At 53.6% G+C, this 17,248-nt stretch overlaps 6 protein-coding genes across 6 annotated transcripts; 3 read left to right on the top strand and 3 right to left on the bottom strand.

Annotated features, from left to right (window-relative positions):
* Nucleotides 1-7: 7 nt before the first annotated feature.
* On the bottom strand, nt 8-758 carry J4E92_004274 (uncharacterized protein; the record flags this gene model as incomplete). Its single annotated transcript, XM_051495664.1, has 3 exons — nt 8-436; nt 484-644; nt 692-758. 3 exons carry the CDS (start codon nt 756-758, stop codon nt 8-10), a joined length of 657 nt encoding a protein of 218 aa, XP_051354683.1.
* A 1,745-nt stretch (nt 759-2,503) lies between these two features.
* J4E92_004273 (uncharacterized protein) lies at nt 2,504-3,523 on the bottom strand (the record flags this gene model as incomplete). Its single annotated transcript, XM_051495663.1, has 2 exons — nt 2,504-3,488; nt 3,519-3,523. The coding sequence occupies 2 exons, from the start codon at nt 3,521-3,523 to the stop codon at nt 2,504-2,506; spliced, it is 990 nt and encodes a 329-aa protein (XP_051354682.1).
* Nucleotides 3,524-4,447: 924 nt separating this feature from the next.
* J4E92_004272 (uncharacterized protein) lies at nt 4,448-5,162 on the top strand (the record flags this gene model as incomplete). Its single annotated transcript, XM_051495662.1, has 2 exons — nt 4,448-4,455; nt 4,682-5,162. 2 exons carry the CDS (start codon nt 4,448-4,450, stop codon nt 5,160-5,162), a joined length of 489 nt encoding a protein of 162 aa, XP_051354681.1.
* A 2,382-nt stretch (nt 5,163-7,544) lies between these two features.
* On the top strand, nt 7,545-8,126 carry SHO1 (Transmembrane osmosensor; the record flags this gene model as incomplete). The annotated part of the gene is made up of 2 exons (XM_051495661.1): nt 7,545-7,553; nt 7,602-8,126. 2 exons carry the CDS (start codon nt 7,545-7,547, stop codon nt 8,124-8,126), a joined length of 534 nt encoding a protein of 177 aa, XP_051354680.1.
* Nucleotides 8,127-9,228: 1,102 nt separating this feature from the next.
* J4E92_004270 (uncharacterized protein) lies at nt 9,229-10,499 on the bottom strand (the record flags this gene model as incomplete). Its single annotated transcript, XM_051495660.1, has 3 exons — nt 9,229-10,256; nt 10,306-10,344; nt 10,391-10,499. The coding sequence occupies 3 exons, from the start codon at nt 10,497-10,499 to the stop codon at nt 9,229-9,231; spliced, it is 1,176 nt and encodes a 391-aa protein (XP_051354679.1).
* Nucleotides 10,500-11,500: 1,001 nt separating this feature from the next.
* J4E92_004269 (uncharacterized protein) lies at nt 11,501-12,833 on the top strand (the record flags this gene model as incomplete). The annotated part of the gene is made up of 5 exons (XM_051495659.1): nt 11,501-11,708; nt 11,772-11,853; nt 11,901-12,038; nt 12,085-12,552; nt 12,602-12,833. 5 exons carry the CDS (start codon nt 11,501-11,503, stop codon nt 12,831-12,833), a joined length of 1,128 nt encoding a protein of 375 aa, XP_051354678.1.
* Between the last annotated feature and the right edge of the window lie 4,415 nt (nt 12,834-17,248).

Genomic DNA, 17,248 nt, shown 5'->3' with positions numbered 1-17,248 from the left:
GTGCTATTTACAGCTTCTCACTCTCAACCGGCACCTCAACCACCTGATCCAAGCCCTCATACTTCGGAACATCAAGATTATACTTATCCGCCATCTCCGGGCTCAAGAACCTACCACCAAGGAAACGCCTCCCAGTGAACTTCTTAACCAGCGGCTTCGGTGCAGTCAAGCTGATGAGAGCTGGTGGCATGAAGCCCTTGCCAGGTCCAGAATCCTGAGGCCCGTTCTCGATATCCCATGATGAAGGCGCGTCGACGGCGAGAACAGGGACAGAAGTCGATGCTAGAGCCTCGATGACTTTGGGGAATGGCTCGCGCACTTCGCCGGAGAAACTGAAGCCGAAGATTGCGTCGACGATGTGGTCGGTTTGTTTGAGTGCGGATGTGAAGTCTTCTGTGAATGGCACTTTGAGGTCTTCGAGTTGTTTCTTGAGGCGCTATGAAGCGTAAGCTTGTGTGAGTCCTTGGTAGTGCAGTTACACACCTGATAGAGCTCGTTCTTGCTCTGCTTTGGGTAGTAGATCGTAGGTTGGTAGCCGTAGTGAAAGAGATGACGGGCTGCGACTAGTCCATCGCCGCCGTTGTTACCAGGGCCACATGCTACGAGGATGCGCTTGCCTTTGCTGAGGGGTTGTAATTTGAAGACTGAATCGTTAGCTTGACGGAGTGGATTCGATGGAGTGCCAATGTACCTGCTTGTGAAACAGAAAGACCAGCGAGCTCCATCAACTGGTCAATGGAGAATGCGCCTGAGGACATGAGTTCTTGGTCAAGCGCAGCTGCGCTTTTGGCGGAGAGAGTCTGCGAAATGAGATTAGTAGTCATCATCAAGTCAAGAGTCATGGAAGTCCACTTACTCGAAGAGCCATCGTAAAGTGTCCAGTTCACAGATAGTGCGTATTGTTGAAGCGGGAAACGTTAGTCACAAGATATAGTCGTGAACAACATGGTGTTGCCATTACATCACTGCTCAAGGATGATGATGAGCGCAACAGCAGTTGCACACCACCACAACTTCTTCAACTTGAATCTCTACTGGAACTAAAGACCAGCCCGGGGAATACATGCTATCTGTCTACCAAAAACAGTGTTCTCCACAGTCTATTCTCCAAGTCAAAGTATACCACCTCGCACGTGCCCACGCATCTCGGCAGATCCTCGGAGCAAAAAGATATACCCAAACCACCAACCAACCGCCCGCTCCGCTCGCGCAGTCGTCGCAACAGCACCACCTCTCCGCACAACACCCCATCATGGTCTTAAGAATCCGACTCGCCCGCTTCGGCAAGAAGCACTCCCCCTTCTACAACATCGTCGTCGCACACGCCCGGTACGTCTCCCAATTCCAGCCAGCAATCCCCATCTCGGGAGTCCGCAAATACTGCAACCTGCACATACCTACATACCTACTCCGCCGCCCCTTCCCAAAGACCACTCCGATCCAATTCACCCAACCCCCAATCCCACCCGCTAACACACCCACCAACAGCACAGCGCGCAACTCCCGCCCCCTAGAAGTCCTCGGCACCTACGACCCGAAACCACAGCCCCCCCGACCCGGCGACACCCACGGCCGGCCCTGGAAAGACATCAAACTGGACCTGTCGCGCGCGCGGTACTGGGTCGGTGTAGGGGCTCAGCCCTCAGATACCGCGTGGCGGTTGCTGTCCATGGTGGGGATTCTGGAGCCGCAGTATAGGGTGGGTAAGATTGCGGGGATGGTGGTGAAGAGTGGGAGTGCGAGTAAGAGTTTGATTAATGGGGTAGGGGAAGCAGGAGGGAAGCCGGGGGTTGTGGTGGAGAATATGGAGGGGGGGACGAAGGAGACTGCTTCTGCTACTTAGGTGCGAAGGTGCGCGTGTAGCGTGCGTGGATTGGGTGGGTGCGAGGGGAGAGCAAGACGCGTGGAGAGGGCGAATCGAGAAAGCTTATGTGATTTATGGGCACATCAAGATTTTTCGATGGCGTAAAAACATACCGTATGAAGGACCCAATCGAGGCGGTTTTCAGGATCAAGTGAGCGGAGGAAAGGTGCACGACATAGCAACCAGATCTTCGCCCTTGGAAAAAAGAACATCAGCCCTAGAAGATTAGCAAAGGCATGACATGGGGAAGCTTACGTTGCAGAGGGCCGGTATTGGTATTCCCTATCTTAGCCCACGACCGGCTACAACCGAAATGTACAACTTGCAACAATACAACAAACATCAACATGTGAACTTCAACTCTCGATCAACACAACAACAGGTCGTGAGGAGAACACGTCTTGGAAAAGAGCGGTACGATTACTATTTCGCTCAAAACTACTGCAAGGCTACACATATACCTGTACAACCCGTGCGAATACAACAAAACCGTCGACACCATCATCGACTTGACTCCAACACCAGGGCCATCCCATCCCATCCCAACCTGTTCATCCAGTCTAATAGATAAGCCCCCAAGCAAACAACTCCCGCTAAATGCAACACCATCTCCCCAAATCCAACAAGATCGAAACATCTTCAATGCGCCGCAACCAAAAAGGTATTCGTAATGAGACAAACAACCATAACAACAACACCGTAAATGCTCAAAGCAAGCGCCAAATTACGCAGTAGGCCCCTCCTGAAATCACGATTAAGATGTCCCTCGCTCGTAACATACCCCTCCGCCTCTCCACTCTGATACTCATCTTCGTCGTCTTCATCCTTAACAAGACGCTGGTGGTGCGAAGATTCCGGGTCAGAAATCTTGTAATAAAACAAACCGGGTAGAATGAAGGAAATCGTCGTGGAACCCGTGCTGCCGACATAAGCCAGTACTTTCTCCAGACTGGAAACGGTCATGGCGGTGATGAAGGAGAGGATGATGAGGACGGTGGAGATGACTGCGAATTTCAGGTCGCTCATCTCGCTGCTCTTGGGCGCGCCGGGCTTGGGCGTGTTGTTCATGAGTGTGTTTCGTGAGGGACTGCTTTCGCTTTGTTTGCGGCCGCCGGGGCGCCACTTTAGACATGCGTCGATGCTGGCGCGGCAGGGGTGGATTTGGAGGGGGTAGGAGAACATGACGAGGATGACGATGGCGAGGCGGCCGATGGTGCTGGCGGCGGCGGTGGGGTACATGGATACGATGTTGCCGTGGATGTTGTCGCCGTAGGATAGGTAGCCTGTGATGCCGGTGAGGATGTACAGGCCGCATGCGCCTCCGATGGAAGCGAAGATGACGGTGGTTGTTTGGAAGTGAGAGTTGTCGGCTATCTCGTTCAGGATCGAGAACATGTTCTGGTGGCATGTGTAGGCGAAGACGATGACGGGGAAGGCGGCGAGTGCAGAGACGGGGCCCGCCCATTCAAAGACGCGGACGTTGCCGCGGTCGGCTATCGTGTCGCCTTTGAGGAAGTGGGCTACGACGAGTATGACGAGGTAGGCGATGGAGAAGAGGGCGATTACACTGGTGTACTTGAGCGAGTCTAGACGGCGCAGGAAGGACAGCGGAATGACGATGAGCCTGGATTGGTTAGTACACACCACTCCGAACTTCATAACCAGCACCTACATGAATGCCGTGATCCAGAATTGCCTGTCAACCAGAAAGGTAATGTCTCCAGCGCCTGGCGCAAATCCTCGAACCACACCCGGCATCAGATCTCCGATGATGATCAGATAGCTGACGGCGACGCCGAAGCACTTGACCGCGATAGCGGCGTCGAAGATGATAGACAGATTCGGGTATGTCATCTGAGACAACGTCGCAAAGGATACATGCCCGCGATCAATGTAGCGCGCGCATCGTGTCTGGAGGTAGAGGCCAAAGCCTGCGGTTGTGCCAGCCCATGCGATAACGAAGATGCCGAGGAAGATGCCCATTTTGGAGAGCGCGGAGGGCATGGCGAGGAGGCCGGCACCGAGGACTGTAGACGGTCAGCATGGTGTCGTGTGGGGTAGCTGGCATGGGCGTACTGGTGTTGGCTAGGTTGATGACACTGGATATCCATGTCGCCTGGCCCTTGAATCCGACGTCTTGCTTCCCTCTGCCTCTCCTACTTGGGTCAGCTTTCGTCCGATAAGAGATATACGAGGCTATCGTACCGTCGCCCTCTCAGCGACCCGGTGCTCGAGGTCATGGGGTCTGCGTCTGCTGGCTCGGGGCCGATGGCGGAGTAAGAAGCCATGCTCTGGGGTGCGAAATGCGCGGTTCGTGTTATTGCGCGTTCATCCGTTGCGGGTTGGCGGTGGTGCTATCTATATTGCGACGACGAGCACAGGCTAGCGAATGTGATGACAGAGCTATGGGAGCTCAAGCTGGCAGTGAAAAGCGAGGGTGGGAGTGCTCCGCTGACGTCTGGTCTCGAGGCCCCATAACCCGGGGGCTTATCAGCGGCCGCTAAAATTAACATCCGCTCCGCTCGAGGTACGCGCCCGCGTTGACACGTCTGGGCGAACATAAACATCGAATCCAGCACCACCATGGACGAGTACGAGGAGGCGGTTCTGTTCACATTCTCACTGCTGGAATCGCGGTTGGATCGCCTGGAGTATATCCTCGGCGGCCCGCAGGACAACACCAAGGACAAGCAAAAGACCATCCCGGATCGCATACACAGGATCGAGCAGTCACTGCAGCAGCTGGCCGGCAAGACTGCGCTACTTGATGAGGCCAACAACTTACGTACGCAGCCCTTATCTCCTTCATTTTCCAAGGCTAACGTCACCAGTGAGCAAGCACAAAGACGTCCTCAAGACACAACACGACGACAGCGATGACGGTCCCCCACTTGACAACGCCCAGAAAGCTGTGTTGGTGACCGAACGTGCAACAAGCTTCGCGACAAGTGCGTCACAGCTCCAAGCCCTCGAAGACCAGCAGATACCCACCACCGATGGCTTCGCCAAGCTAGCCGTGTTGCGACCGCGCATTGCTGAAGCAGAAGAACGCCAACTACAACAAGCACTCAAGATATCCGAGCTGCGGAAAAGGAACGGCTTGCTGAATCAGCGGTATCAGCAGGTCATGCTCCTCGGCGCAGGAAGATGCTGGGTCGACTACGACGAGAGGCTTAGGAAGGCCCTGAGAACGCTTGTGCGGGAGGAATATAGGAGAAGGCCTGCCGAGGAGGAAAAAGGCGTGGCACGCGAAGAAGAAGAGGGCGAGGAGAGTGAATCTGATGAGGACGAGCTGTGAGAACTGTCAGCATCACGCAACAGTTCACCGAACCAAGAATGCCACGCTCGGTGCCATCAGTCTCCGCGCAGAAGCACCAATCGCCTGCTGAGACACCGTACGTCCATTACTATTTTCTCAACCACGTTGTGTTGACGGTACGTGGACTTTATGCGTTGCGCAAATACCGACGTCAGACGGTTTCAAGGCGTGGCTGACAGATGCCAGGTGCTTCACGTGTAGCTTGGGCGCGCTCGTCACAGCCACAGCCGGTACCCGCGACCGTCATTCTAGTTTTGCACATCTGATAGAGGCTCAGCAGTCTGGGCGGGGCATGTGGACCAGATCAGCAGCGAGCATGTGGAGCGGTGTCACCATCGTTGCAGCGATCCAGAGTCGCGCATGTTACAAAAGCGACGCGTTGCCTCGGATCAAGCAAGCATCCGAAAGTGACATATTGCAAAACAAACTTCCCGATCATGACGACGGCCATGGGGAAATTGATGCATACAGTAGTACAGTAACGTCAATTGACCTTTGCACCCTGACCGGAAACGCTTTGCCATGTCACAGGTAGCAGTCGCAGATAGTTCAAACACGAAAAGAGTTTGTAAGCGCCAGCTTTTTCTTGCTGAATGATGTAAAGTGAGGTCAAGTGAGGGTCTCAGCAACTTTGTAGGGCTGCGGAGGGTTCGGTGCCGTAGCACGGCGTTTCATGACCGTCTCGTGTCAGCTTGGTGACCTGGCCCAGGGCCCCGAAGCGTAATGGCGCCGACATTGGTCCGGACGTCAATTTCCTGGCTCGCCTGGGAACTACTGCGCCTAGACACAGCTTCAGCCGCAAATGGACGCGGCGCACGTGTCGGCTACCATGGGTAATCAAGACAGGCCATGGGGAAACGTGGATGGCATGCCTTGAGGGCGACGCAGGGTGCACATGAGATTAGCCAGACTTGTGCAGTGGAATTGCAGCTGTCAGACCAGTTGTGTATGACAGCAGCGGTGTAGATTGTCGATTTAATCAAAGTACCACATTTCGGACGGGGATGTCCTGTGTGTGGAAGGGTTCTCGGGGTGTTCTTGAGTGACGAGTCGAGGATGCATGATGAGGCGTCGCCATGTATTGGGATCCCTTTGAGCGACGTACCTAGGTAGTACTAGCTGCGCCACGTCTTGGCTTGGCGTATTGAAGAGTGGATGGTGAATGAGTGAATGGCCGCGAACAGCTTGACATTGTCGAACACATTGTCGAGCAACAGGTGGATGAGATACCTCCATAACGCTGTTAACATTAAAACAACGTAGACTTGTCTGTGTACGGCGGCTCGACGGCCACCAAAGGCACTAATGCACTAAACGCGCGTGCAGCTGTCCAGGCCTTTGGCTGACGGGCGCGGTGCCATTTTAATCTCTGCACAAGTGGGACCCGCAGCGCTGCAATCCCCGAACAACCCTTAGCCATTCCAGCCGGCGCGGCCAATCGAGAACTACTGGGAACCCAAGGTGAAACCGTCGCATCTCTCGCTCTGCTCCCGCCCTCGCCCGTAACCCTCCCTCGACACCCACCCCAAAGCCATAATCGACCTTCACGCAGCCGCCAGAGTCGCAGAAGCCTTGCGCGCCCACCAACACTGCTGGTCACTGGACGCCCGCCTCCCGCTGCTTGCGCCCTGTGCACCGTTCGCTGCCCTGCACAACTCCACCAACGCGCCGATATACTGGCCCAACCGCCCACACCCACCAACATCACTCACTCTCTTTGACTCTCGACATTCACCCATAATACCGCATCTGGCACCCACGCTCTTTCCCGCTCTTCCTGCTCTTCCTGCGCCCGCGACAGCATAGCTTAATCGCCCCTTTCCCCGCCGCTTCCACCAACACATGCCCGCTTACGGCTCGCTGGGCGGCTCTCCTTCACTACGCAAAATGGAAAACGGAGGCTACAGCCAGAGGTCCCAGGGCTTCAGCATGAGCCGCATCATTGGGGATCCCTTTGCGCTCGCCACGATATCGATTGGCATTGTGAGTAGCCCGGAGTACGCGGCAGTCGCGGGATTTGGTCGCTAACGTAGTATACAGCTCGCCTGGGTCATCGCCTTTGTCAGCTCCATAATATCAGCCATCCACGGCGGCTTCCCCAACTTCGCCTGGTGGACGCTCGTCTTCATGTTCTTCTGCATTGCGGGCGTCACCGTTACAGTCGCCTCGGATGCGGAGAGGACGTACCATGTCGCAGTAAGTAGCCGTCACGGCATACCACGAGAACGCACTTGCTAATTCCAGCAGATCGTGGGCTTCCTTGCCGCGGGCCTGGTCTTCACCACCTCATCCGTCAACTCGCTCGTCTACTCGCCCGTCGCTCCCTTTGAAGCCGCGGCTGCCGGCTACATCCTCCTCTCCATGATCGCCGTAAGTCACGCCAGCACACCACGCACCAGTCCCAACTAACATGCCCAGATCGTCTGGATCTTCTACTACGGCTCGCAACCACAAGCCAGCCACCGCGCCTTCGTCGACTCCTACGCCCTGCACAAGGAGCACCCCGGCTCGCGCTCCTCCCGCCCCATCTCCAACGGTTACACCAACCGGCCCGAAACCCAAACCGCCAACATCCCGCCGCAAATGTACACATCCGCCCAACTAAACGGTTTCGAAACCTCGTCGCCCGTCTCCGGCTACCCCGGCGGTCCCGTCGGCGCAAACGGCCGCAACAGCTCAGCCCCCCAGTTCGGCGGCATGAACAACAACGTGTCGACACCCACAAACGACGACGCAAACAACCAGCAAGAAGCTTCTATCGAGTACCCGTACCGCGCCAAGGCCATCTACAGCTACGAAGCCAACCCGGATGACGCGAATGAGATCAGCTTCCAAAAACACGACATCCTCGAAGTCTCGGACGTCAGCGGACGGTGGTGGCAGGCCAAGAAACCAAATGGCGAGACGGGTATCGCGCCCAGCAACTATCTCATCTTGTTATAAGAGAAGAAGAAGAGAAAGGGCGCGGAGAGACTGGTTCTCTCGAAACCCTTCTTTATGACCCTGCCACGAATGTTTCCTTGCCTCGTCAACTTTCTAACTCCTCTACACTTCCATGTGCACAGCTACATCTACCGAAGGATGTCCGCTTCGACAGCCAACGCGGAGCTGGATAAGGGGAATTTATGTGGGTGTTTCTAGGGCTGATTGGATATTTGACACCGTGCAACACAGAAAGTTGCGCACATGGGTGTTATAACTGTGGCTACCATACCTTTCTGCACGATACCCAAAGTTTCCCGTTTTTGTCTTTTGTTTCTCAGTTCGCTTCTACATCAATCAGAGTAATTCTAAATCTTTTGTTCGTTTTACTCTTTTGAAGCCATTGTGCTGTTTTACCTTCACACTTACAACTTACCCTTCTTTCCTAGCCCTTCTTGTCATGTATTCTATGTACCCAGCCTGTGTTTTGACTTTTCCAGCTTCTAGCGCTCAAGCTGAGCGATGGGTGTTTTTCGGCATGGGAGCGGTGTCTTGTGGGGGGTTGTCCCTCATGAAATCGAGAAATTGAGAGGGGTGGACATCAGCGCGAATTAAATAACAGGCCAACATGTTTATAGTTAGCGGCTGTATGGAGGAGAAGATTGTATAGAAGCAACAAGAGAGAGAGACAGAGAGAAGTAAAGAATGCAAACTCGACTGAATTTATCAAAAAGTACGTGGTTTAGTTTCTGCGTGAATCTATGACCCGTGTGTGTGTGTAAAGAAGCCTAGCAAATGTATGTTCCCCGGGGAGGACTCTTGCTTTCTCCATCGTGGAAGACTCGCAAAGATGTTGACAGTGCAAGGTTTGAAATAATAATTGGATAATGAGGTTTAGATCACGAAACATAAGTCTTAGTACACGACTTAAATATCGCAAGACGAAGGTTATAGTAAGAGAACAAGATTGGGTATCTAAACGCCTGTCCAAGGAGATGCAACCAACGCCTTGTTATATCCAAGTCTCGAAACGCCATATCCGTGCATAAATGTCATCCACGGTCAAGAAGAACCAAGACCCTCTAGCAATAACTCCGTCTCTCGGGATCGGCCACATAAACCTCTAAATAATATAGCGCCTCCATCCATCAGGATAAAGACACTTCTTCCCACTATCATCCCGGCCCGTGCGGAACCGCTCCCATCGCGCATCATACCCAGCGCCGAGCACAAGGATAGTCTCGTCGTCGAGCCATCCGATGAGGCCCTTGGTCGGCCGACCACCCGGCACACCCGGAATACCTGCACTCAGAGTAGCGGACCTACCGTGTGGACCCCAAGTGGTAGGTTCGTCGCCCATCTCGAACTTGGCCGTAGCCGTAGGATATATATCAGAGAACGCGCGGGGCAGACCAGGGATCTTGGACAAGATACCATACTTGTGCTGTGACGGATCGGCTTGTGAGGCACTTGTTGCGGTTACGAGGTCGTAGATGTGGAGGCTGGATTTATCGGATGTCACGGCGAGGGTCGAGCCGTCGGGGGAGAAGGCGAGAGAGAAGACGGCAGCGGGGTCGACGCCACGGCGGAGCTCTGCTAGTTTCGTGCAGGAGGGGAAGGACCATAGCCGGATGACAGTGCCCTTCTCGCTGGCTGTTGCGATGAGGTCGCCGTTCCTGCTTATGCCGATTGCGCGCAGCGGGTTTTCGTGAGCGGGTATGATACTCACATTGCCCGTGTTGAGATCATATATCTTGACCTGACCCGCCACCCTTCCCGGGAATGCGACAATACTCGTGCCCAGCTCACACAGCCCAAACGGGTTATTGACTGTTTCGTACTCCGCCGACTTGACTGGCGGCACCTTCATCTTGTATATGCATATCGAGTTGAGCAGCGCCACGATCATGTGTGACTGCGACAGGCGCACGCGCTGGACGGGCGTCTTGAACTCGGTCGACGTGGTGAAGCGCTCGGTTTTGTCGTTCCAGATTTGGACCTCGTAGATGATGTCAGTGTCGTTGACGCTCCAGTCGGGTTCCTCAGGAGGTACCTTGTTCTGGGGGTACTTGGGCTGCTTCCCTCCTCCGACCAGGGCGATGTAACTCTTGTTGCCGAGCATCTCTGCGCAGCCGATGCCGCCGCCGACTTCTGCAAATGTGTTAGTGGGATGTGGTCGGTGTTTAAGATAGGGAGCTACCTCTGGAAATCTTCTCTTCGCATGTTGAAGACGAGAATACTGGAGGTGTTAGCAAGGGCCTTCAAGGTGCATGCGCGCGTCATACCGCGAAATCCGTTCTCCATGGCTACCGAGAAGTGCGAACAGTCGGCGTTGAAGGATGCCGAGAGCACAAAGGGTCCGGCATCCGAGTCTAGAATGGGCCGGGTGTTCATGCTGGGTGCAGCGAATAGAGGAGATGTTTGTACGGGAGGTCGTTTCAACTGCTCAAGTGGGGCGTCTTGAGTGCAGTGCGGAGGTGGGTGGAGCGCTGTGCTGAGATACTTCGAACGTAAAGTGGCCAGCAAACGGCGCCGAAAGCGTTATCGCAGAGTCCAAGAGTATGCTAGACCCATTTTCTCAGCAGCGACTTAGACAGGCGAGAGTGAATAGCGACGAGAGGTTTGGTCGATAGCGATATCGAGGGTCCACGGCTCCTCCAAGAGCTCGGTCACGCCCTCGGGATCCACCTGAGCTCTCCCGGCGCTAGCCGCTTGGAGCAAGCGCGACTTGAGGACCTGATGGATGAGCAACGATGCCTTTGGGCACCATCAGTCCCATTGATGTAACCGGAGAATTACTACCACCTCCCGCGCAGAGCCGCACGTGAGAGACGGGATTTTCCAATTTACCCTTTCAAGTTGTGATGTTAAGCTTCGAGAGACCCTGATAAAGTACCCCGCTGAGTACTGCTATCAAGCAGAACAGCGCGCAGTCATTTGAAAAGCATCAACGCGTTCCGCTTGCCAACTAGACACACTTGCAATACAATTCGTGATCAATATCAATTGCAATCACTCGTGTTGTACATCTTGCCGAAATCAGACGCGCCAGGTGGTCGCGCCAAGAAGGAGACTGCGACCGGGGTGTTTCCCGCTAGCGAGCCCCTTTGCATCGCGCAGGGAGTAGCTGCCAACGTCCCCAAATTTCCACGACGACACCGCTCCAACACCACACCTCAGACATACGCCCCCGTCTCACCCCCAAGCAGTCTCGCCTCATCGCTAGATTGTCTCCATTGCGTGTGCACGCCGCCCATCCACCACACCCATCACATTCACCGCCCCCGAGTTCATCATGTCTTCGGTACGACGCTCCCCAACACCACGTCTCCCTCAGGCCACGATGCCGCCCTACCCACCACCACACCACCTGCCATTGACCTCACCCGCTAACAATGTCTCAGGCGCTTAACAAGACGCGCAGAAAGAAGAATGTCAAGAAGGGTATCCAGTTCTGTCTGATGGTCTGTGGTGCCTCTGGTACTGGCCGGACGACCTTTGTCAACACCCTCTGCGGCAAGCAGGTGCTCGGACACAAGGAGGTCGACGACCCAACAACGGCACACGTCGAGGAGGGCGTCAAGATCAAGCCCATCACAGTCGGTACGTCGCCCCGATAAGGGTCAATGGCTATCACCATCGCGTGCGGCTGCTAACACACATTAGAACTCGACGAGGAGGGCACCCGCATCTCGCTCACCATTGTTGACACACCCGGATTCGGAGACCAGATCGACAACGAGGCCAGGTAGGCATCTTCCAGGACGTACCACAGCCCACGCTTACCCTCCGCAGCTTCTCAGAGATCGTCGGCTACCTCGAGCGACAGTACGACGGCATTCTCGCAGAGGAATCGCGTATTAAGCGTAACCCCCGATTCCGCGACGACCGTGTACATGTCCTGCTCTACTTCATCACACCCACCGGTCACGGGTATGTATGCCGAGCCCCTCTGCCAGCTCCAGCTAACACACCACAGTCTCCGTGAACTCGACATTGAGCTTATGAAGCGCCTCTCACCCCGCTGCAACGTCATCCCCGTCATCGGAAAGGCTGACTCCCTCACACCCGCCGAGCTCGCCGAGTCGAAGAAGCTGGTCATGGAGGACATTGAGCACTACCGCATCCCCGTGTACAACTTCCCCTACGACATCGAGGAGGACGACGAGGACACCGTCGAGGAGAACGCCGAGCTCCGCGGCCTGATGCCCTTCGCTATCGTTGGATCCGAGGACATTGTTGAGATCAACGGCCGACGGGTACGGGCACGCCAATACCCCTGGGGTATCGTCGAGGTCGACAACCCCCGCCACTCCGACTTCCTGGCCGTGCGAAGCGCCCTCCTCCACAGCCATCTTGCCGATCTCAAGGAGATTACGCATGACTTCCTATACGAGAACTACCGTACCGAGAAGCTTAGTAAGAGTGTCGAAGGTGGTGCTGCTGCGTAAGTTTTGTCCCCGCTCTACTACAATATCAGTACTAACATCCCACAGTGACTCGTCGATGAACCCCGAGGATCTTGCCAGCCAGTCAGTGCGCTTGAAGGAGGAGCAACTGCGACGCGAAGAGGAGAAGTTGCGCGAGATCGAAGTCAAGGTCCAGCGCGAGATCAACGAGAAGCGGCAGGAACTCCTGGCCCGCGAGAGCCAGCTGAAGGAGATCGAGGCCCGCATGAACAGGGAACAGAGCGGCCAACTGCAAGACCACGACGCAGACGAGGCTTAGATGACGCCAACACACCTCGCTTTCAGGATCCGGCTGTTGCATCTCCTGCGGTCTTGGTCAAGCACGGGTAGCGCGCTTGCCACGGGAAACCATCGAGTCGTCAAAAGGTGTATTGATCATCACAGCTGCGGGCGTTTGTAATAGGTGGCTTGTGCAATGCCGACACGGAAGGGACATGGTCGGATGCCGGGCTTCATTTCTTCTTATTTGGGGGCCTTTCCATCTTTTAGCCGACAGTGATAGCTCCCTTGGATCACGTCTGTGGTTACACTGTCCTCGACATGACACTGCTTCTCGTATGTTTTCTTAGCTTTTTCGATACTTATTCCCCCGCCTTTTGGTCCTTCATGTAGGAAGTAGTAATTAACATTCTAATATCACCCCGGTGGTCATAATTGGTGTTTGTCATTCGTGGATTTCTTGTGTGTGATAGAGTATCTCGCGGTTTTGCTCCTTCCTTTCGTGACTGCAAATTTGAGTCTGCGTAGCGCGCCTTCCACACAATGTCACTCACTCCACGATCGCGCATGCTGGGGGCCTCTAATCCATCGACGATCACATCTCTTCTCGTCTCCTCAACACAACGCCCACACTTGCTTTGTTTGTGCGCCTTCATGTACACTTACGACACCAACGACTGTCGACTTACGCCACATCGCAACGTTTTGTATACATAAAAATACGCTAGATTAGCTTGCTGGTTCTTCACCGATCAGTCTCACGAATGCCGTTTATGGGTGGGTGGGGGAGGCGGAGGGGCGGTGGTGGAAGTCTCGCTCTCTACACATTATGTGCACTGTTGTGTGGAATGTGTGGAATGGGTTCACCGATCAGTTTCGCGAATGCCGTCGACCCCGGCCCGGCAGATTCTCACCGCACGTTCAGGTTGACGAGACATTTTTCCAAACGAAGCACCGCGAGACGCGCATTTTATCGCTGGTGGTAGGGGTGAAGGATGTGGAGGGGATCCTGTAGGTACAGTAGTAGCCTCTTTTGTCCAATGGGTCCAGTCGCATTAATCATCGTAGTCACGAGAAGGGAGACGGTACAGCAGACATCACGCACTCGTCCGATGGTTGACAACGGGAGAATGCATAAAGTGCGCCTTCGACTCAAACTGCGGTCTGGTCCTTCGGGCAGGTTATTGAGATGGTACTTTGGTATGGCAATGGGGGAGGCAAGAATGAGGGTGATGAAGATACTACTGACGATCTAGACAACACGAAGACTTTGTTGCGAAGATCGTCGTCTTGCTGGTCGATCTCAGTGAACACTGAGGTGCGAAGACAAAGCCATTCTCTTTACGCTCAGGCCCGGCGATTTCAGTGACTCTATCAAGAACCAATGACAAGAAGCGGACGCAGAGCTGCGAGAGTGAATCCATTGACTCTACGCTCAGGCTCATCGTATACAGTGGCTCCATCAAGAGCCAATGACGAGAAAACCTGCAGGTCTTGCACACATCATACCCTCCATACTTATTAGGCCTGCGCGAATTGCAATCTGGCCATACGGATCTGGCATCTTAACGAGGGCTACGATAGGTCCTCTCGTATGCTGGCTGTCGAAACTTTCACGCTGGGGTTGACTGCGGACACACCTCAACATACTCCGAGTGCATCCTGCAGTCCGAATATACCTCGCCTCCGCGGTTGCCGACAGACTTCTTACGGAGAAGGCCGCAAGAAGCAACTACTGCAGTCAGCTCTAGGCCTTTACCCCAGGTCTTTCGTCCACCAAGCGATCTTCCCGCACCGGTCAAATACTGCACGTCATGGTAGCGGATCGTTTCGACCCATTTCCATTTTGTCTGATCGGTCTACTCTGCAAGTGCCGATGCGCCTTGCTCCCATGCTTTTCCCGCCGGCTTCTAGTCTTGCAGAACTACTCACCGGTCACATCGCGCCCAAGACGACATCAGGCATCATTCTGATGGAAGGATCTGCCAGCGGATGAGACCACCATGGCAAAGACATGATGTTGATGACCATAACAATGGGTATTGATAAAACTCACCGCAGTAGTCTTAATACGGTCGCACACTAATCAATCAAGAGTCGCCCGTGCTTGTCGGAACGACACCCTATCTACTGAGATTCATGGCTTTTACATTTGATGGTGGGGATAAATCAGGGGTTAGCCTGCCGTCCATTAGCGTTATACTGGCTTTATCCCTGGTGCTTCGCGGAGTGACAAACACCACGGCACAGCGGCAAAGCGAACGCGAAAGTGCGCACGCATCGGGGCTTCGACATGGATTTAGGCAAGCCTCGGGGTCAAACTCTTCCAGCCATCTCCTGCCAGTTTGGACATGTCGATCCTGATCACGTCAACGGCCTAAACTTGGCCGAACGTACGTCTTCAGATTCGAAGATGCTCCAGGGCTGGCGTACTCCCCACACAGTGGGTATATCGGCCCGCTTCTCGCCAGATTCATCTGGTCTGGCCTCTCATGCTTCCCTTGCCTATCGGACCCCGATGCCTTCAGAATGGATGATCTTTGACAAATCCCTCAGCCAGACACGAACAACCCGGTATCAGACCCTTTCAGCGTCGGTCCGCTTGCACATCCTCGTATGCGACATCGGCATACCGAACGTCGCCGACTCTGCACGCCATGTTCTATGCGTCTCTTCACCGTTCAGATCCCAGGATGGTCAGGATGTCAGACTCGTGGCTCGATGACATTGGCTTCATTGAACGGAGTACGCCCGGCCGGTACTCTATCTCGTGTGGGTCCAGGAGCAAAGCCGAAGCGCAACTATCCGTCCACGTCTCGGTGCCAGTCATCAATACAGATGGGTGCAGCCGATGCGAATATGGCTAACCGTCGCTGCATCATGCCGGAGATCGCCCCGATATGGATTCCTTCGTTCGTTTTCGCAGAAGATGGTATCATTGAGGCGAGGTGAAAGTGTGCAGATGCGTGAGACACGCAGACGTCCTGGTCTATTATGCAATGCCGTCCCAGGAACATATCCTGCATGTGGTCCTGGATCGAATAAACGCCACAGCCAAGTGGCGGCAACGGCGGCGGGGAACCTTCACACGTACCAAGTGCCAACACAAAGTCGACGCGTTATCTCCTCCTCGTACACGCGGAATACAGCGCAAAGAATGTGTTCTCGACCGGCATACATAACCGACAGCTTTGTGTATGAAACGTATGAACCGAAGTTCGTCGATCGGTAGAGCGTTTGGTTCTCTGGCTTGCGTGCATGGCGCACGCCCCTAACCCCACCTTTTCCCAACGGTTCCACTTTTTGACCTGATCCGGCTGGAGATGTACAACCATTATCATCATAACCGCGCAGTGCGCGGCTGTCGTTATTGTGTTCGGATGTCGACGCAATGACTCAAAACTTGTGGCAAAGAGTTGCAGGGCCTTTAGCTTAAATGTAAGCTTAACTTAATCTTATTACTTCTAGATTTTAACTAGCACAGCTTCTTTACTATAATAGCGTTATGCTAATCTATTATAGATACTATTTTTATAATCTTCTTTTACTTCTTTACCTTATTATCCTCTTCTTCTTTAATATAGCACTTACGTTAGAAGGTTTAAAGCTTATTAGCTTTCTTATAAAAGCTATAAGTAGCTTAAGCGCATATAAATAGGCGCTTCTTAGTAATAAACTAGCAGTCTAGCTTTATAGCCTATAAGATTATATTATTACTAAAGTATATAATATAGTTAGAGTAGGTAGAGCCTTAGAAAGTTAGCTTAGAATAAGAAAAAAAAGCGTCTACTTATAATTAGATAAGAGGCGTTAACTATAATAGGTTATAGCTTCTAGAGCTAGAATGTAAGTAGATTTATAAAGCTAAGTATAGTTATTTAGCGTGTTTAAGATAGATAAATTTAAGCAAGAATACTAGTAATTAAGTCTTTTTAAGTATAGATTAATACTAAGTAGCTAGAGACAAAGTTTACTAAGATGTGTTCTTATCTAATAGGCTTCTATGCACGTAATCTTAATAGACTATAGAAAGAGCGAGCTTTAGGCGATATTCTTTGGGACCGAGGCGGCGATTTGCCGGTTCAGCTGGCTACTAAGACCCACTGCCTATCAGCTGCCGCGAAAGCTGCGAACTCTATCGTCCCTCGCGACACGCCTTCCCGGCTGTGCTACTCAGCAGAGCAGCATGTGCACTCCTTTTGTGCCGCGTCTGCGACAGCGTTGAGCGTGTAGTAGCTGGCTAGTTGACCTTACATGCCGGCCACCACTTATTCATCATCAGCTACTGCAGACTGCTGCGAGGCGCCAGGAACCGAGGACTAGACACACGCTCGGATGGGGAAAGCAGAGCCTCCTACTAGCTGAATCCAGTTGTACTGTATACTGGATCGAATCATAAATCCGGTTGACGCCATCTTATGCAGGCGGGGTCCCACCGGCGTGGTTCGGGAATGC

Source organism: Alternaria infectoria, assembly GCF_024043175.1.
Source record: "Alternaria infectoria strain BMP 0036 chromosome Unknown scaffold_5, whole genome shotgun sequence".
Taxonomy (NCBI): Eukaryota; Fungi; Ascomycota; class Dothideomycetes; order Pleosporales; family Pleosporaceae; genus Alternaria; species Alternaria infectoria.
This window is presented reverse-complemented; position numbering and strand designations above follow the sequence as displayed.